The sequence below is a fragment of the Pyxicephalus adspersus genome, chromosome 4 (genome assembly GCF_032062135.1).
Source record: "Pyxicephalus adspersus chromosome 4, UCB_Pads_2.0, whole genome shotgun sequence".
In the NCBI taxonomy this organism is placed as follows: domain Eukaryota; kingdom Metazoa; phylum Chordata; class Amphibia; order Anura; family Pyxicephalidae; genus Pyxicephalus; species Pyxicephalus adspersus.
The window spans coordinates 128,750,192-128,772,555 of record NC_092861.1 but is presented as its reverse complement, the minus strand read 5'-3'; the positions used below and the strand labels follow the sequence as shown (position 1 = coordinate 128,772,555).

The following is a 22,364-nucleotide window of genomic DNA, read 5'->3' as shown; positions in this document are numbered from 1 at the left end:
TGTGTGGCATAGTTATTCTGCATCAGTGAGTCATTGTGAAATCATATGTTGCCATCCAATGGCCGAAGAGGATCCCAGTGAACCCGGAATAGTGGCCGGTGGAGATAGGGGCTGCAGGGAAAGCAGCTGTGACATCATCCTTGCCATTGCTTGAGGGCACAAAGAAGCAGGTAGGTGTATGTTAAAATAAGGGCTCTAACCAGAAACATCATAGCAGGTTCATGATTTATTTTAATGACATCTGTTTATTTTGAATATCAAACTATTTAATAATATGTATTGTATATTAGTGATTGAGTTTAGACCTATTTTTGGTATTTAGGAATGGAAGAAGTGTTAGGGTCAGCCTAAGATTCTGTGGAAAGTTAGAAAGAAACTTCAGTCTTGTTTAGAAAACGAAAAATTGAAGCTTCAAAACACATGCTTATTCTGTATAATGTGCTTGTTTTCACTAGAATCTTCCTATGTAGAGGATTGCTCACCCGACTCCATGATTTTTCATTTCTCTTCTTCATCAGTTCTGGAGCAGCCGCTGAGACATATGGTTACTTTTTTTGGGTTTTTTCTAGAATCCAGCAGTAAGGGAGGTGTCAGTTTATTTTTCCAGTTGTCCACACTGAAACCTTGGTCATCCTAACATAGCATCTTAGTAGATGGTCCTTCTTATCTTTTACTACAGTATATGTCATTTTTTTATTTGATGGTAAAAAAGGTCCACCATTTTGTGATTTTTAAATATATTGAAATGGTGAATCCGAATCCAATATTGAGCTTTGATGTATTATTGTTAATAGATACAATTCACTGCTTATCTTTTCAAAGCAGCAGAGATGTTAGATTTCAAATGGACACAACATTTTCACAGGCTTTATATATTCCTGCACCCTGGAGGAAACATTGTTATTGAACTTTGCTCTGGACACATGTATCACTATACATCAAAGCACAGTTGTTTCAGGATGTGACTCTCTTCACATTCACTTCCATTCATCTGTGGAATGGAGGTGACCAAGTAACCTTGCACTGTATGACAATAGGTCCAATAATACCAGTTTCATTTGTTGAAAGATGATGCTTTTCTGATCACAAATAAAGGAAGCTGCAGTAAAGTTTGGCTCATGAAATGCAGCCAGGGGAGTTACAACAAGCTTTAAAAGAAAATAATTATTTTTTTTATTATAATAATTTATACTGCAGACACATATTTTACTGAGGATACTGGACAATGCATAGATGGTAAATGTGTACTTACATTTTATATAACTATGGTTTTGCTTTGAGGGAATGTCTGATTCCCTGTTTTATAAATAGATAAATAGAGCCCCATGTATGGGTATTTCCTGCCACCTTTGTAATAGTAGTGTTGTAATACCTGTTATCTTTGCATAACATTATTGGTACTTTAGATATTGTGATTTGGATCTGGAGCTAATGTTGTTATATTATATAAAGCAAAGGTTACCTAAGACCTGAACATTATTTTTAATCCTCCATGGTAAAAAAAAGGTCAAGAAAGGCTGTGATAAACTGTAAAGGATTTTGAACAGTAAATAATAATTCTCTTTAATTTTTGGCTTTTGTGATTTGAAGCTTACTAGCACTTTTTCTCCCACATCTTCCTTTCTTTTCCTATAATGGACCTATCATTTTTTTACATGTCTAGATGTTTTTTTCAGTTTCTTTTCATTTAAGATCTCTTTTTATAATGTCTGGATTTTCTGAAGCCCTGTGGCCATTGCTTTGACTTTGAATAAAATGTTTCTTTGTTGGATTGCAATAAGACATTAAGTGATATTGTGAATGGAATGAGTTTTAGTATAAGCCTGTGTTATTAAAATCAAACATTAAAAGTGATCCACTAAGGAAGTAACTACTGTGGGAAAACAAATGCAGACTAAACAAAACTTAGTAGGAATAGAGGATTCTGGGAAAAATTATGGATCAAAAAGATGACAATTTTTAAATTCAGTTGCTTCTAATGAAGTAGTTGCATACCAGATGTCGCTCTTTTCCTTTTTCATTTTTATCCAGATATTTTTCACCCTCTATCTGCTTTTTCTTCTTTATAATTGTTGCTTACCCTGTGGACCTGTTTATTTTCCTGTAGCTCAATCCCCACCCACACTGTTGTATGAGATGCAAAAAATGTTCTCCTCACATCACAGATCAATACATAATCATACAAACAGCACTTACTGTACATTAACAAAAGCTGTACAATACACACAAACATACATACACAAGCACAGCATTACATACATAAACACACACAGACATGACTGCACCATATGTAAAATCACAATCTATTCTCTCATTAGTCCCTGTTCTGCAGCCTCTAGAGTGGACAGAGAGGAAAGTAGGCAGAATCTGGCGCTCTTGTGTCTTTCACTTTTGCTGGAGTTAGAGCTCTGGCTAATGCAGTGCAAGGTATTGGAGCCACTTGACCTAGGCTAAGGCATGGGTCGGGTGGGCTTAAGATTTGAGAAGCTTGTCCCCTGTCAGGAGTCTTGCGCCCAGGGTGGTTCTGGTAAAAAGGCCCTAGTCCCTTTAGGGACGGGACCATGCAAGGTGCCTGGTGCAAATTTTTGTGTGGTACACTTGTGCACTTCACTTTTTTGTTGTACTGAGTTTAGAATTGGCGTTTTAGTTGACACCTGAAGACGTGCTTGCACACTGCAGATCTTCAATTAAAAAAAAAATGCAGTTTGCCCAGCCTAAATGCCAGTCTTTGACATCAGTGAGATTTGCTGTCTAAGTTTTGCAGGAAACAGAAATCAACAAACCCCTTGTTAACGAAACCTAGGCAGATATCTTAGATATCTAGGGTATTTGCCCATCCCTATCAATATGTATACCTTAGAGGCAATCTTTCTGCAACAATCTTGCCAAATAATAATCTAATATATTTTTTTTCCATTCTATTTGACCAACATGAATAAATCTCTCTATATTTTTACAAACTAATTAGGTTTGGAGAGTGCATATACTTTGCAGTTTCCATTGTTATTTTTTAAATATTTCTGTTTCTTACTGTTACCTTGATAAAATAATTGCCAAATAATATCAGAGTACTAGGGCACTTCTTCATCTAGATTTACAGATCTATTACTGTTTATTAAAAGGTTAAGTAAGTGTCAGTGCCCCTTTAAGTTGAAGTGCAGCCTGGTGATTTTTAAGAGGGCATTAAGTGGAATACAGTTCCATCATCACATTGTTAACCTTTTGAGCTGCTCATCTCCTAGAGCACAGATTGATAACAGCATATTATTTTATTAATTTCCCTTCTCGTTCACCATGGATATCAATTATCTGTATTATGAATAATGTAAGACCCATCTATCATTGCACAGCTGTATAACGTTGGAAGTCAAGCCTCGAGACCAAGGACTTGACATATTTGTTTAGAGATCACACAACCTCATACCTAAACCCATCATTTAATTAATTCACTTTTTCAATGTTATATTCCTTTCATGGATCCCACCAGGGACCAAATTGTTTTCTTGAGTAAGGAAATATATTCATGTTCAATGCAGCCAACACTTAGACCACAACAGTTTTTCAGTTACACTAAATAATCTTCTAGATTGATGTGGTTTTAACTTAAGAGGTGAAAGAAAGGACATTTTTTCTTTCAAAATGTTTTTTTTCTCTGAGTAATATATATATATATATATATATATATATATATATGTCTCTAATTACCGTGATACTACCGGTAATTTGAAGCAGACAAAAAAAATTCCTCTCTTCTTTTGTTTTGAGTGGCTTTTGGTTTGGATTTATTTGATAGGCTCTAGCTTGTTTATCCAATCCCCAAGAATTTTACCTCAGCTATTCACGTTAGTAAAGGGGTAATGCAATTATAGGTGCACGTATATTGTTTTAAATGACTAGTCTGTAATAGTGTGCTTTCCAAACTCTTGGTCCAACTTGTATTTTAAATTGCTAGGTCGCTCTATAAACAGAGCTGAAAAGCACACTGTTCCTGCGGTGAGAAGCTGTCATTCTTTCAATCAAGCTTCTGAGATTTAAACTGTCTAAGGAGGTCTAATGCCACAAAAGCTTTTTAACATATTTAGAAGAAAACCTAATCTGCTGACTGCTGCTTTAAACCACCTTCTAGCACATGTCTGCCGGTTGACATCTGCTGATACAGTTTTGACTAGAGGGCTTTCTCAAGTCTAAAGTGGTTTCTATTTGCCTCGTGCATTGTCACTTAAAGGGAAAAATGAAAGGAAAGCAGTGATTTAGACAAGATGGCATTAAGAAAACATAAACTTCAATTGACAAGAGCATTAACCTAAAGGTGAGGTAAAATCACACGAACAATGAGGCTAGGCCTTCTAAATCTCCTCATTTTGTAAATGTCGAGTGATTTCTTTGTGCCGTAAAAATAATTTCCTCTTTCCGCTCAATTCTATTCAGCTAAACAAATATCATAAATAGAATAGAAGTAATGTATATATATAATGCACAGCCAAATACGTAGACGATAGTTTTTGCTTTACCATCAAGCCTAAGCTTGTGAATTCAAATAACATAAAGACATAAAATAGCTTGAAATATTACATGCATTTTGTTTGTTATGTTCTTTTATTAGGAAGTAATATTAGAACAGCATTGATGTTGGCTTATGTGCTCATTTTATTGAACAAATAATTTTCCATTGTCATAATACAAAAAAAGCCTTTAAACTGTGAACATACAAATAAGTTAGCAAGTAAAAAATGAGTTTTATTTATAAGGTACAGAGAAAAAAAGGAAAGACTTAAGAAATACAACAATGTTCTCATGCTTCTGATTACATGTTTTGTCCTAATGTTTGTTTTATCTGTTGATATAAATGTGGTTCATACATCCCTGCATTAGACATTTTTTGCACTGCTAAAGATAACCCTGAAATGTTTTTTAATATTTTTGCCAAAATATTTGTTGATTTTGCTATAACTCTTATGCGCCGATACCTTCGTGTGCTTTCTGTTTGTGCACAAAAAGGAGTTAATGGATATGAAGATAAAGGAGGTAGGAGAAGAGGAGAGGGCTATGTTTTTTATAATGAACAACACATGCTTTGGAATTCAGTCATGTGAATTAGGAATATAGGGGCACAATACATTTTTATCATCAACTGTGTTTGCAGCATGTTTTAAAGAGATAAAACATGGGGTATTACAGATACATTTTAGGGATCTTTGAAACATTTTTTAAAATTGTCTTGGTTTGATATATTATCAGATTTGTATAGCCTCATAATCTTTGGGATGGTAATTAAAAAAATTCCCTAAATGTTTGTATTTAGATTTTCTATACCATATAACTTATTTAAAAGTGGCCCAGGGGTTCAGTGGCTTGTACTGTCCTTGCATCACTGTGGTCCCAGGTTCCAATACGACAGCATAACATGTAAAACTATAAAAATACACAATTATAACTGGATAAAAGCATTACAAAGTGTGGATCTAATTTAGACCTTAGATATCTAGGGTTTGATTTTCTCTTTGCTGTAGACATGCACTCTTAGAAGGAAGTTTGTGGATGCCTATGAGCAGGGCCATAGCTACGGTGTTTGGTGCCCCCACTTGGGCTCCATGCCCCCCCCCCCCACTGGGTCCCCTGTACACTAAAGAAAGATTCTACTACCCTTTACTCCCCTTACTTAGCCATGGCTTACCTGTTTTAGCACCTTGCACAATGATCAGTGAGGTCCAATCCTGGTGCATTTAACAATGACGTTATATTACAGACTTTAAGATCGTATCTCACAGATGAATGTGTGGACATAGCCTTTAAATCTGCGGTTCCTATTACACTATACTTCCCTATGCTACTCTGCCATTAGCAGAAGGAAGGAAAATCACTACAACTAAAAAAAAAAAAAAAAAAAAAAAAAATAAAAAGGCACAAAAGTTGCATTCAGTAATTTAGAGATATACACAACTAAATATATATGCAAATATTGACTTCTATATAAAACAAGCTTGGCCAAGCTATTTTTATTCATCTTTAATTGTGATTTGTTGTCTTGATACCCAATATAGAGGCTTAGGAGGTTGTGAAGTCAAGCTCATATTTTCCAGAAAATCTTGGTTTATATAACTGTTTAGCAGTCCATATCTCGGTATCTACTGATCATTTTGACTTGTATTTTTTATAATGGCAAAAATGGATGCCTTTTTATGATGTGCTTAGTTTAAGATTTATGGCAGGTTTACATTAACCTTTTTTCTTTAAAACAATGTGCCAAAATATAAGATATGATATTCAGTAGTAAAATCTTGAGGAAGTTTAAAATGTTGTTTGAAGGTGGAGATAAAAGACATACAGGACTGTATATCTGTATATACTGATTTAATTTGTGCAGCAGCCATAATTCCCCATCTGGCTCTCAGATTCCTCTGGGTTACTTGCCTTTGCAGTTCACTTACATGCATTCCTCAAAGAGGCTTGTTGGCTTGTCGTATTTATTCGGTGGATCATCTTGGTATATTGACAATGCCTTTCTTTCAAAATCTCTGCCTGTCCTACAGATTCCTCAGGGGATGTAACCGCAATTCTTTTTGACATAGGGTTATAAAAGAAGTGTGCTGTTGTTTTCATGGTTTCTCTCATTGGCAACATTGTGCATCTCTGTAGAAGTAGACAACGGTCAGTGATTATCCATTTTTTCTCAGTTCTAGGTAAAGTCATTTTTAGCAATATAAAAAAAGAAGAAATGGCATGAAAATGGAGTTTTTAGAAGTAACCAATATGATTTTGATTACGTAATATTTCTATAAACACTTTGTGAAACACATTGTTTTTTTTAAAACTATGAATATATTATTTGATAAATATATATGACATGTTTATCCAGCCAGTTTGTGTTTGGAATGACATTTGAGTCATTTGAGTTTTTACTGCTATCTGGGGTTCAATTACAGAGATTCCCTTCATTTCTTGTGTTGCAATGATTTACTAGACAAGTTAGGGAAAATCTCCAACAGCAACCCAGACAGAAATAAGAACACTTTTTTATTAGCAAAACAGTGAAAAGCTAGAACTACTGTAAAATCTGTATTTTGGTCATCATCTCTTTTTCAGATTTTTCCTTTTCTTTCAGTCTGATAAAACTTTTGTAACCAGAATAGAAAATGAATGTAAAACCTCTGTTAAGGAGCCCTGACAAAGGATATAACTCTTTCATACTTCATCCAAATCCAAAGAAAACTCTTTGACATACATCTTGATGTATCTGTACTATTTCTTTTCACTTCAATAATTTTATCTGAAAATTACAGTGTTAAACAGTGACAAACTGCCTTTTTTCTGGCTGCAGTGTCAACTGCTGCTGGTCCTTGGTGGGGACTTCAGCTGTCTGACAGTTAGCTGGCTAGTAGGATGTAGATTAACAGTTCCCTCAGCCTCAGAGCATTGTGCAGGGGAAAGTCATTCGAAAGATGGCAGATAAGAAATATTAGGTTTGATAAATAGGCGCCATTATCAAATGTAAATCAACCTGTAACTGCTAGAATAGACCACATTGAGAACAGAGTGTGCCATGATGTGCAAGTATGCTGTGCATGTGGGTACATATGGCAAAATCTCAGCTGTATTTAGCGAAATTTAGATTGGTAAACAAAGAAAAAAAAAAAAAAAGATATATCCTTAACAAGAGTTCTTGTGGCCAGTTCGCCTTTTTACATTAGTAAGTACATTTCTTTGTTATTGGTTTGAATTGCAGCTGTTTCACTGATTATTTTCTATAAGGATAAAGAACTTTTATAGAAACAAGTACACCACAGGGGTTTGCATGCAGGTATTAAGTCTAATATAATGCTTTTTCCACCTATGGGGCCTAAAAAATAAAATGTATACTTTTGCAATTTTCATTTCACAATCTTTCCTATCTGTAAAGTCACTGTCTGCACTTATTTTACCAAGTTGACATACAGACCTTATATATATATATATATGTATATAAAACACTGCAACTAAAACTTTAGAATCTGAACAATATATGCCTAATTATATGTTGAGGTTTTTATGGATATAAAATGGGTAATATAAATGTATAATATAATAATACTGAAATTGAGAAAACTTAGGGTAGAGGGATTCCCCAAGGTAGGTAATCTAGTATCCAAGATATCCTTGGAAGTAAGTGATCATGGTCAGGTATAAGAGATTATTAACAAGGAAATTCATAATAACCTGAACATAAAATTCACACAAACACTTATTCACTCTCTTTATCTGCTTTTTATGATTTACCTTGACTTTCTCAACCACATCACCACTATGCTTATTCTGTCAATGTCCTTGACCAATATGGTACTCATATATATGATATGTGTATTCTATTGCTTTACTGTACAGTACTGTAACTCTCTCAATATATCCCCTGAAGAAGCCTGTCAACGAAACGCGTTGGAAAAAGAGACCTTATACCAGCATTTATTTGTTGAACCAACTTGGGTTTCCTTTGTATAGATACCAAGGGACCACTTTCCATGAAATTCCAAATGGGAGTGTCTTACTTATGTTAAATATTGTGCTGAAATGTATAAATGCTATTTTGATTTACTGTATCTTTTTAGCATTGAATACACATCGAACTGCTGAAAACAAAACCCCAGCTTTTTCTGTTTTCAACCTTTACTAATTTTGCATACTTGGGATCAGCAAAAACCTTAACACTTGAAAGAAGGTCTGGTAGTCTTTGTATAGAAATGACACAAATACCAACAATACACATTTTTTGTGTGTGTGGAAAGGGTACTTCTTTTTTTTTCACCCCCCTTGTTGTCCTTGTATCATAACAATAGGAAGTAGGCAATAATCCCTCCAATGAGGTAAAGGGAAAAAATAAAATCCAGATCCTGCTATAATCAAAAACTAAACCAACAAAATAACAACATGTTGCAAACTTAGCATCTTTGACTTATAGACTTGTGTAGGTATGTTCTCCTGTGCCCAACAAAGCCACTGTTCGGCACTTATTCAAATATTTTCTATCCTTAAGCCCTAATGCTGAAAGAATGAGTGTAATTTAGATAAATGGATTTTTAATTATAATGTGCTTTCCACATATTCCCATATTCCATGATGTTAATGGCATATGAAAAGCCTTTGCTCAGACAGAGAGTATAAAAAGTGCTGAAATTGAACTGGGCTAGATATCTTGGGAGGAATTGTTGTTCTCTGTGCATTATTGTCCACTTGAGCAGAGCTGAGCTTAAAGATCACAGCAAAATGTCAGCGTTTAGCTGTGAGAACAGAACTCTCGAATCTCAGGTTAGCAGCCACCAGATGCTCAGTGCTGTTTCTGCACAATTAGAAATACAGTGCAGATTAGGTTGGGCTCTGCATGGAATTTAGCTTGGACATATGAAAGGTGATGTAAACTCTATTTATACGGATACAATTTTTTTTTTTTTCCCCAATACATTTTTTCATAAGTTTTTAATAAAACAACAACATACAAAACAGAGGAAAACAAAATGTTATGCAAAATATACTTACAACATTTCACAAAATGACACATATTAATCATAACCGGTCATCCCTTTGTACAAAACAGCATACTATTGTCTCTCTGGGCTAGTGAGTCCATGCAGACGAAATATTGAACTTTTTTAGACCACTACGTGAGTGTCAGGTCTGATACAAATATTTTGTATAATTTAATGCAAACGCCTAAATATTTGACACATATTTGTTTGGTATCAACATCAGTTCAGAAGATTTACAGATTTTTTTTTTTTTTTTTGGTCTGTCCAAAAAATATGAAATATTGCATATGATACTTTGTACTTCTTTTCTGCTCAGGTGGTGGAGCCATAGACTATTTTAACTTGTTTTTCCTCTGTCTTGTTGTTTCGCTCTATGTTTATAACACTGTTTATGTAGCTCAATAGCTAAAGCTGAAATACACACACACACAAGTGAATAGGAACAACTATTTAGCTATCAAACAAGACTATGAGGGTCTTGTTTAGTTTTCTCCTTTTACCCCATCAGTTTTTAGCATTCACACAATTTTGCCTTTCTAGTCCTTATTTCACCAACCCAGGTAAAAAAAAAAGAAAGAAACAATTTACACTGTAAATGTTGTATGTACAAAAGACACACGCACACCTGCCAATAGCTGACCTGCACCTACCAATACCTGACCTTTTGCTATGGGCAACATCAGAACTTGTCTTTGAATCCAATGTTTAAAAACAAACATAACAATATTGATTGTAAACCATGAGGTACAGTAGTGGAAGAAAGAGAAACGTGATTATTATAAAAAATGGGATGTTTGGGAACTATATATTATTTAAAGAGTGAAAAATTAGTTCTTCCTAATCCGTTAAAGTAAATAAATTGCGTGCTTTAATAATTGATAGGATACATCAGTAATAATTCATAGCATTTTCTTTAAGACCTGCAGCTCTGCATCTCAGAGACTTCTGTGATTCTGTATTTTAGTTAGGTTAGATTATGATGATTTCTCAGTTTGTATAGTGCATATTCATTATCCATCCTGCACATTCTGATTACACTGCACAACAACGATTTTGCTACTGGGAATAACACATGTGATTTACATGATATTGAGTGTGCGATCTTATTTGATAGTACATCTAGGCCATAGTGAGTCTGTTATGAGCTAAAGATGAGTAGGTGCAGCTGTGTTAATAAACTGGACAAATATTGCTACATTTGTGGCAAATTTACCCCTTGTGATCAACGCAAGAACAAACAGAGAGTGAGATAAGCTTACAAGTATTACTTTAGATGTGACATTGGAGATCAGGATTAGGGGAGGGAGCAAGTTTTTAAAACTCGATCTTGCAGCGAATTCAGCCGTCTTCGCTTACTGAAATTGTACGTGAGAACGTTCAGTGTAAATTCGCCAAACGAGAAAAAAAAATTGATCAGCTCATTGTGCGATCCCTGGCACTAGAGGTTAAATTAGGACAAGTCTCCCCATTCAAAACCTCTAGTGCTCTCTGATTGGCTGAGGAAACAAATCAGAGATGGAGTTTCTCCACTGAGAGTTCATCTGCAGTTCATTTCATGAGGACCCACTGCCAACCCATCGGAAGTTCGAGGAAATTTTTGCGACAATGCCAGAGGCTCATCCCTAATCAAAATAAAAGCTGGGCACCTCATATCTGCTGTCAGGTGTGTTATGTTGGCCTAACACAATGGTTGATTGGGAAAAGGAATAAAATGCCTTTTGCTGTGCCTATGGTTTGGCGTGAGCCAAAAAACCATCACTCGGACTGTTACTTCTGTATGAGTAAAATTGCTGGGTTTTCGAAGAAGACTAAGTCAAAAATCGTCTATCCTGATTGTGAATTTGCTCTGAAGCCAGTACCAGACATGATGCAGAGTATCCGGTGCCAGTCTCTCCTACATCTGTTGTTTCTTGTTAGTGCAATGTTGGAAGAGGAACAGGAGGATGATGTTGATGTTAATGGATGTTATGAACCCCAATTTGAAGAAGGTAAGTCACATTTTATAAGCCAATCAGATTTAGATGATCTAGTAAGGGACCTGTCTTTGTCAAAAGAGAAGTCTGAACTGTTGACCTACAGATTTGATACAAAAAAAAAAAATGACAACTTCACACTTCCGTGATCGTCACACAAAGTTCGCAGGTAAAATATTACAAGCTGGAAAATGACATTTGCTTCAGTACCGACGTGAGTGGTCTGATGATGGAATTAGGTTGCGGATACATACCAAAGCAGTGGAGATTGTTCACAGACTCGAACAAAGCAAGTTCAAAAGCTGTTATGCTGCATAAAGGTATCGAAAAACCTTCTGTCCCACTTGCTCATGCTGAGGGAATGAAAGAGACATACGAATCCATGGACGTCATTTTGAAATGAATTAACTTTTCAGAACACAAGTGGAACATGTGTGGTGACTTGAGGGTGGTGGCACTCCTTCTTGGCCTGCAATTGCGATATACAATATATATGTGCTTTCTGTGCCTGTGGAACAGCCGTGATGACAGCAACCATTACAAAGTGATAGAATGGCCAGACAAACCTGCACACACTGTTGGCCAATACAACAGGAAGCATAAATCACTCATTGATCCACAAAAAGTTTACCTTCCACCACTTCATAATAAACTTGGTTTAATGAATAACGTTGTCGTTGCAATGGATCGTGATGGTATGGGTTTTTAGTATCTGAAGGACAAGTTTGGAAAAGTTATAACAGATGCTAAACTGAAAGCAGGCATTTTTGTTGTTCCCCAAATCCACTATTTGATGCCAAATTTGATGCCAAATTCAGAGACAAACCTAACCTGAATGAACTTGCTGCTTAGAATTCATTTGTGCTAGTTGCACAAAACTTTCTGGACAACCAGCGAGCTGAAAACCATGTTGAACTTGTGAACAACATGCTAACAGCATACCATCAACTTGGCTGCCGAATGTCACTTAAAATTAATTTCTTACATTCCTATCTGGACTTCTTCCCACAAAATTTGGGTGATGTGAGTGATGAACAAGGGGAGAGGTTCCACCAGGACATTTCCATTATGGAAACAACATATCAAGGCCAGTGCAACCCCAACATGATGGGTGACTACTGCTGGTTTCTGCAACAGGAGACAGCAGAGAGCCACAAACGCAAGTGCCTGAAACTCTTTTGAAGTGTACATGTGTGTTGAACAGGGACTCAGATGAATTATGTGTAATTGTATATGTTGTTGCAACATAAAACTACGATTTTGTCATGTCATAGAACTTTGAGACAAAAGTTTAGTTATGTATAGTGATAGCATTATAACTGCGGAACGAGAGAATGTAGCTAATCGCGTCTATACGCACAGTTAACTTAAGATCCTCACGTCCTAGGCTGAATTAGATTTGGATTCAGCGCACTTCATTTAGTATAGGACACATGGATTAGACCAAATAGCAGACAATATTTATTTTTTTGTGATGCAGTGTTATAAGACTCATGATTGATAAATACATATCTGGTTCTCGGGATTATGCTCAAAATGTTTACTTCTCCAACCTTTTTTTAAAAAAAAATACATAGGTCTTTTTTACATTGAAAATAATTCAATTTCTTTCATAGGGACAGTGACTCCTTCTAGAGATGCTATACGGAATATTAGTAATGACATAACATGATGGTACTGTCACAGTGCAAATAATCTATTGGTCATAATAAAGAGAGTTCACAGCTTTAGATATTGTTAGTTTTGGCTAACAGCAAAGCTAGACATGACCATGTTTGACCCCGCTAAGCCAACAATATGGAGATGATCCGAAACATTTGTTAGCATGAGTGAATTCTCTGTAATAAGTACATTAGCACAAGTGTCTTTCTCCCTCCCTGAGAATTTCATGGACATAGATCACAGGCTGTCGACTATCAATGTGTACACTGACGAGGCATTTTGATATAGTGTGACATTCCAGTGAGAGCCAAGCTGAGTGATATCATATCCCAGGACAATGCTCCAAAGATGCCATTGGTCACAGATGCTAATGCATAGAGACTTCAGCCTGAGGAAATCGTGTCAGATATCTCTAGTCTTAATATATAAAAATAGTGGAATATGAATAGCATTAGCTGAGTCAAGCCAACTTTCCACAAATAAGCACATGCTATTCCTTTAACTCTTTCAGGTCCCCCTGTGTTTGGCAGTACATCAGGTACAGGATAATTGTAATTGTAGATCTATCATGTTAATGACATAAACTACACATGTTTAACGTAATCCTTGGTGCTCTGTCTTGGGTAAACAGGGCTTTGTGTGTCTATGTTAAGGCAAGAAGATTAAAATGACTTTGAAGTAAATGTTAGATAATTTCTGACAAAGTATGGCTATTAATATAGAGGTATTACTTTTGGAAATTTAGAGGGTCATTTTGTTGGTTTATTTTTAGAAAATGATCCAGCTTGAAATATTTGGTCTATTCAGATGTTTAATATACTTTGCTCCTTTATGGGCAAGGTGAATATTTTATGCATCTAATTTATTTTTAAATTGCAGCATAAGTGATGTATAAGATAAGAAAGAGTAAGCATTTCACTTTTGATTACTAGCTTTTTTATGAAACATTACAAGCCCATTTAAATTGTTGTGTTGCGGTAATGCACGTTACCACAATGCACAAAAACCCATACAACATGTGCTAAGTCTATTAAAAGTGTAAAAGCTTACATATCTTCAGACTTAATAAAACGGGGGCATCAGTATGCATACTGACCTTTGTTTGTAGTGTCAATGTGAACCTGTAAGTTATTTTAATATGTAAGTATATATGAGTCAGAGTAAAGGCATTGCCACTACTGCTACTTGTATTTGAATAAAGAAGCATGGAGGCCCTTAATGGTTTTTTGCTGTGCAGCCCCATTACACATAGTTATGCCCTGAGCTACATGTAAATACATGATAATCTTCATCTCTGAGAATAGACAATGCCCTCCCTTCCATTTTCCTCTTTATAGCCACTCATTATAATATAATTTTTTTTATTTGTCCACATTATTTTGAAAAGGCTGCATATAAAATGACACATCTTGTGGAAAATATTGGCAGCATATATTTTAAATGTGTTTCTTTTTATATAACTTTGAAATATAAACACATGTTCTTGAATTGTAGTATATGAAATGCATGTAGGGATGCAAGTCTTTTTTTTTTCATTCAAACTCAAACATGATTTTGTTTGTTTATTTCATGTAGACTTTCATACTGTGATTATGCATCATTTTTTTCTTTTGCAAATCTTACTACCTCTAGTGAAAGATAATAACCTCCTTCTGTAACTTTATGACTTTGTAGAAAGAATTGTGTAAAAGCACTGTGGACTTCATTTTCTCCTGTGTAAAAATACTAACAAAGTATTGTGTTTCTTGTCATTGGCAGTGGATGGCTGTATACACCGAGCTTCAGGGCCTAATCTCATTGCTGAATGTCGTACCTTGGGAGGCTGCCCTACGGGACAAGCCAAAATTACCTGCGGGTATCAGCTGCCAGCAAAATGTAAGTCACCTTTTTGTCCTATATGCCATAAAATTTTTGTCTTTATTGCTGAGCCGATGACAAAAAGGCAAAAACCTGCCATATTCTTTGAAGACAATAATTCCATGATAAAAAGTGTCATATGCCAAATCTCTCCTCACATTAACCCATGTCTTCATATTATCGCTGTGGTGGTACAATTGTTCCAGATAGAGGCCATCATTAGGAAGAGCTGTACAACAGAATTTATTGTTGATATCTGTGAAAATGTAGTATTTGGCTTCTTCAAAAGGGTTTCATGGACGCTATATGTATTGAACCGATGACTAGAATACGTTTTCATTACTCCTAATACTAATATATACTAAAGGAGGCATGTCCTTTTTTTCTTACTATAGGTAAGTCCTAGGTGCCCGACAGCCTGCACTTATGTTGTAAATCCATGTAACAGATCTCTCAGGCCTCAGTGAAGTAGTTTCTATGGTAATAGGCTGATCAAATATTTGGCTATTGTTCCCAAAGACTCTTAAATTTCTTACATTTTATTTGTCTGCTTTTGCATATCTGCTTGTAATTGTCACTAAAAAAATGTTACGTGACCTCTCCTTTCCTGTAACCTTTTCATATTCTCAAGCACTCAATATCTCACATCTTCTGACTATTGACACAATGGTAAAGTGTTGCAGGTATATATATATATATATATATATATATATATATATATATAGAGAGAGCAAGCTTTTGCCACAGAAAAAAACTGCAAATTCATATTCTCAAGCACTCAATATCTCACATCTTATGTATATATATATATGTGTATATAGATATATATATATATATATATATATATATATATATATATATATATATATATAGAGCAAGCTTTTGCCACAGAAAAAAACTGCAAAGGTGGACTGGGGGGAGACTGCCAAAGTTGTCAGTACTATCATCACTAGAAAAAGTTCTCAGTACTATCATCACTAGAAAAAGTTGTTAGTACTATCATCACTGAAAAAAGTTGTCAGTACTATCATTACTAGAAAAAGTTGTCAGTACTATCATTACTAGAAAAAGTTGTCAGTACTATTATTACTAGACCAGAGCAGCCAACATGCTAAGGTCACACTTAGTATTTAGTATTAGAAAGACATTTATTGGGTATTCCTTGTTTAGAAAATACTATTACATAACCGTCACTATAATATTTTGGAATTGGTTTATCAATTTAACCAAACCATTACAAATAATAAAAATATGTTGGGCTGGTAGGTAAATATGCTATTTATTTAGACCTTTGAATTGAGTGGAACCTTCAGTTAAGGTAGCCATGCACAGTGTGGACAATTAATACATCCCTGATATCAGTCTTTCACCTGGTGGTCTTTCACAACCATGTACCAATCCATTGCCCAATCCAACAGGCTAATGCTAATGTTAAAAGTGAGCACTGCTTCAATATCCAGCAGCTAATAGGAACTAGCTATCCAGCCCTTGTTGCCTCCTGTTCTACCGCAGTGTAGTCTCACATTTTCTACTTATCCTCTAGAAGTCTTATTGCTTCTTTCCCTCTTTTTCCAAATCCAGTTCTACTATTGTCCTTGTCCCCAAACAAAAATATCTAATCTCAATGACTCCTTTACCCGCATCCCTTCCATCAGATCTATGTCCTTAAGAACAGCATCCAGTCTCATTATTCTTACAAACCACTTTGTAAATATAGCACACTTTGGACACTTTGGACCTGATTTATTAAGGCTCTCCCAGACTGGTGAAGATAGACTATCGTGGGAAAACCTGGGTGATCCAACAAACCAAGAATACATTGAAAATATTTGCCAAGTAATAGCAAATTATTTTGAATAACTTCATTTCAGGTTTGTTAAATCGCCAAGGTTAACCCATAATGGTCTATCTCTACCAGACTTGGAGAGCTTTAATAAATCAGGCCCTTGATGTCCAGTTGACTGCCTTTGCCTTCCGGGCCAAAAGTTCCTAGTCCTCCCTTACTTTCAGCATACTAAAAATGAACAGTTCCATTGATAAATTAAACAGATGATAATAATAGTTTCTGATCTTCCTAATGCTACACATTTATAACTGTATAAATAACAAGTGTTTTATTTAATTCTTTGAGGTCTTATGGAGTGACAAAAGTGATCTAGCCTTTTTCAGCCACTAAAATATTTACATGCTAACTGATAACAGCCTGAGTTTTCTTTTGGAAAAATAACAGTGCTTCTAGCAGCCTACACTCAATAATGTTTGACTGTCTTGAAAGCAGTTGTTAGAAAAAAAATCTTTTTTATTCATGTAGATTTGTGGAAAGTGAATATGTTCATGCCCAGAGAGATCAAACTGATATATTGTGTTTTCAGCTGCTGTGCAAAGGCTGATTGGCAATTACTGTGAAGGCATCTGTCACATGTTAACGCACAGTAGCAGCTCATAGAATGCGGCTGTGGAATTTATCTACCACTCTAAAGTGGCCTGATCAGAATTCCACCATTGCAATAGAATAGACTTATGGAAAACAATGGATTTCTCAGGCTTCTAAATTAGAATGAAAACATTTCAGAAGCCTTATGTTCTTGGGAGACATATGCTTGAAATATATTTAATAATTAATGATTGCAGGCCACAGGTGGGTAATATGACACATTTGTTTTGTGTTTTTGTAACCATCAGAGATGCCAGTGAAAGGTCATATCAGTTACATGTGCTGGTTATCAAAGCATACATATCAGGATTTCATCTTTGTCAAGCAGAAGTGGAGAGTGAATCTGTCTTTAGATGATAGTGTAATAATTGTTTGTGTTAAGGAACTGAAAACTGGATGAGTTTCTGCTTCAATTATAAAATCAGTGTGCCCATGCCATAAGTCAAAAACTGGTACAACTTCATTTTCTGAACACATGGGCATTGAAAATACTATCCTCCATGATCAGTGTGCATTTCCAGGAATTTTCCATATCTGCAGGTGATGTTGTTCTTAGTGTTGTCTGGATTTAGTGCCATACACCCTACGTATAGGATGTGTGTTTCTGGAACCCAAATTAAATGTAATGATACAGAGTTCAGTGACTGTTGTTCCAGGGAACATCTGGTTGCCTCATGGAATCAGGAAGGAATCTTTTTCCCTTGTTGAAGCAAATTGTACCTATACTATATAGAATTGGCCAACTGTCTCTTTCAGCTTCTCACTTTACCATGGCATGCCTTCTGTGACTATGAGAAAAAAACAACGGCAACTACTAGAAACAATGGCAATCAAAGTAAACAAAAGCCAGAAGAACCAGTTGTCATTTGCGAACCAGTTGCAAGAATTTGCAAATATATGCAACAAAACCTCTTTTTTAAACTGTTCAGTTTAGACAGTTTGGGTCTTATAGCTGACTAGTTGGAAAGTGGAACTTTTGTATTCCTTTTGTTACTATGCCCTTAAAGTGATGCTTTGAATATTTAATTTACTACGGTGGGAAGGGTAAACGGCACAAAACAGTTGGCTTGCTTCTCACCCTAGATAGAAACGTGGGAGGTCTGTCTGTCAATTGCAACCCTTATTTAATGTACAGTGTTGTGTAACATGTAAAATGTTTATTAATAATAATAATAATAATAATAATAATATTATTAATAGGTAGACAGGAGGTATAAATCTAAACCCTACCAGCAAAAGAGTGTCTTCCCATTTGCTAATGACCTACAAATTTCACCTTTCTTTATAATGATCTTACCTTATGTTTCCAGTATTTTGTTGGTGCCATAGCTACTCTGTTGTGATTGCTAACATAATGCATTTGATTGTCTTTACTGATATTCAGAAAGTTTTGTTTACAGGGCCATCTCACATTTTGTTGCATTGTCTGATTTGTTATGGTAATTCATAACACTAAATATTGAAATATGCTGCTATCATATAAATATAAAGAGTAATAATATTACTGTACAGCTCCACACAAGCCATTTCTAGTAATTCTAAAACCGTCATTCTCCGATAGTTTTCTAGAAATCTTGTAATATTTAGTTCTGGTAAAAAAAATGTTGTAGGATGCAGTAAAATATTGTTACTAAAATAATTTCCATGTCCAACCTACTAAAATATTTTCCAAGGAAAGTGTCTTTCTAATGGCCAAAAACTGTATCCCGATAAAAAAATCTCTGCACAGGTTTTCACAGCATGTCTTCTGTTTAATGTTTTTTGACACTCAAAAGACTCTAAAAATAGATTCTGGGACACTAATTGGGTATTTGACCCAAGGGTTACACACCTCTTGTCTACAGAATTGTTAAAACAAACCTGTGCCCTTCAGATGCCCTATATGCTTTTTCTTCCCTAAACAGCCCTTGGATTCTGAAGGCTGTAATAGCCTAATAACTAAAGAGCATAGGTTGTCCATATTTGCTTTATTGTAGAAATATCTTAAGCTTTGAAGTGCAATGAGACCTGATTTGAAGTATCCCCATAAATTGCTCCAATTTTAGGTATAAATTTCCTGTTCATGTTTCATGTTGATTTATTAAGTGCAGTAAATCACTCTGTGTGTGCTCAGGGTTCATTAACCTTTTATTGATGGGGGGATGTCTTACATTTTTTGTTATTTACTGACCTGGGCAAAATATTTTCTACCTCATTAACACTGATTGAAAATTTCATGAGAATTATGTGCCATGATAGCAATTTAATGTAATTAATCAAGTCTTTGGACTGACATGTGATTAATGTAATGGTATGGTTTTGTTTGATTGCAATTAGCTGGACCAGATAGTGTGTGTTTAATGGACTTATGGTTATTTTATGTGCAGTGCAAGATGGTAATTACATGACCATGCCTTATAAAAAGCGTACACAAAATATTGATCAGCCATATGTGTAAACAGGGGCCAATCCAGAATGGTGATAATGCGGGAATGTGAATTGATGGAATATACAAAGGCTTAGAAAAAATAGATATTTCTCATGTGTATTTGATTTTTTTCCACCTTCACCTTAGAACATAATTTGATCCCTGCTGGAAACCCTTTATTCTAGTTACATATACAGTATGTATCCAAGTTCATGTAAAGCAATGAAAATCAACATTTGCTTTAATGGCCATCTACTCCTGACATTTAAGCTCTAATTGCCCATAAAGACCAAATATATATATATAGTTTTGTTACCTTTAGACAGAAATACCAATGCTTCTTGCTGTTGCCTCCTTGGTATATTGTAGTAATCTGCATTTTGCACCAACAAAGAGTTCAAAAAAGCATATGGCAGTAATGGTATCACAAAACTTTTTTTTATTATCTTTACTTTTATTGTTTATGTTTATTATTTATCTTCATAAACCACACATGCACCTCCTTCTGTTGTCTTCATCTAAAACCCAGGCTTCACTTTTATAAATTACAACATGTTGACCATGGAAATTTACTTCCACAGGACTGAAAGCCTAATGTAACCTTTATCCCTCCTTACCTTCATATTAATCCTTAAAAAGATTCTAAACTTTTTTGGCCAGAACTAGAACCAGGGTTCATTTTTGTTTTTTTTTTTCCAGCCACAGTACCTTAAAAAAATGGGTCTGTCAGGTGCAAAGTGCACAGTGCTTATGCAAACAAAAACCTCATAAGGTTAGGGTTAGGCTACCTCTTCCTTCCCTCACACAATTCTATAGCCATTTAACCAGCGATCACTGCTCTTTCTGCAGCTGGCATTTGACTGACACCAGCAAGCTGGGCTGCAGTGCTAATATTCCCCGGTCATGTAACAATACTGGGGCCTAGATTTTGGCTGCTACACTTAGAGGTCAAAATCTTCTCTGTATTCAGAAGTTCTGGTTGTTGCATTGCAAAAGAGGAATGAGGAACATCAGACACATCAGAACCATTGTTTTGCCAATAATTCAACACTTTGGTCAAGCCTTTGGCCTCTGCCTCTGATGATCTAAAATACAGAGAGGCATGAACTTATGTCAGTTGTTTGAACAGTACCTTTGTATGACGTAAGGCCTGTGTTCCTGAAATATTTTTGCTGAGCGATTGCAGCCTCTCAGAATGATGACCAAAGCTTTGAACAGACAACAGCTGCACAAACTTGTAAATATGAATTGGAATATCGATGTCTGAGACAAAGATTATAGGGGAATTTTTATGTGAAACAGTAAAGCTTAACAACTTGTTTTTCCACAAAGAATGTGAGTGGCCGCGTAGAACCGAGGGAAATTTATTTATTGGTACGTGTCAAAAGAAGCTGAAACCTCCTCCATTCTCAATTCTCCAGAGTTCCGCATCATTTTGGCTAGAAGTAAAATATAATAGTCTGTTGAAAATAGGAGCAGTGGTGTGAAAAGGCTGGTGTATTGGAAGGTTTCAGTCGTAGAAATGCCTAATTTAGTAAAGCTTCTGTAAAAATGTCAGCAGCCTTATTAACTTGAGATTTCATTTATATATCTTTGCATTGAGAAATTGCTCTACAGTCCACAAGCAGAAATTGTTTACCAACTGGCTGCCATGACTCACTTGTACTAAAGAACAAAACTTCTGCCTTATGAAAAAACTGAAAAAGTAGATATTGATATCACTAAATATAACCATTTAAAAGTGTTAGTCTATCAAGAACTGGTATTTTGGCTGTTGGAAGAAGCTGTTACTCATAAAAAGCAGCAGAGTGTATCCCTTGGGTACTTTAATGCTGTGATCTTTGTGCTTGAGCTTCCAGGCATACCCACCATCTGGTCATTAGGATGGTATAACCTTTCTGGTAAATGTATTATGGAAATAGAACAGCAGGAGGTGGAAAACCTCATCTTGACTAGAAACAGACAGCACTGCAATGTACCTACTTTTTTATATTTGAAAATGGGTGGTAGCTTGAACCCAGCATCTTTTGGATTATGGCCATTTAGAGACATACTTTCTCTTGATTGCCAAGACCATGGAGATTTGCTAGCCAACATTTTATTGATTTCGCTAGCTACTCTCAATGACTATTACTCATGTCTATTTAGTTAGCAACATATGCATTACAATATGATATGTGTTTTTCAACCCTCCTAGCAGTATTCCCGAGTGTGACTCGGGGTGGATTCTTTATGCAAAAAGCGGTAATCCCGAGTCACACTCAAGGTCACTTTAAACTAAAAAAAAAACTCACTTACCTTGTTCTGTCGCTGTCCCCTGGAATCCTGCTGGTCCCCGCAGGTCCTGGGGACACGTCCTGCTCCTCTGATCTCCAGCCCCGAAGTGTCAATACGATCTACGAAGTTTCCCGGTGACGTCAGTACATGCATCAGTGCGGTTGGGACTTAGCGGCGGGAAATTCAAATAATTTTGTATTGGATTTATTACAAAATAGCTGTATTGAGTCCAATACAAAGAAACAAAGAAATATTCATAT

General features: G+C 35.6%; 1 protein-coding gene across 5 annotated transcripts in view; it reads left to right on the top strand.

The window, feature by feature from the left end:
- Positions 1-22,364, top strand: part of MACROD2 (mono-ADP ribosylhydrolase 2) — a 1,216,811-nt gene that overhangs the window by 486,228 nt on the left and 708,219 nt on the right. For 4 of the 5 annotated variants that reach the window (XM_072409609.1, XM_072409608.1, XM_072409607.1 and 1 more), the window contains exon 5: positions 14,888-15,004. The exons of the other annotated variant lie outside the window; for it this stretch is intronic. In XM_072409609.1, coding sequence (XP_072265710.1) covers positions 14,888-15,004 — 117 coding nt within the window. The remainder of the gene's footprint in view (positions 1-14,887; positions 15,005-22,364) is intronic. 5 annotated transcript variants of the gene reach the window in all.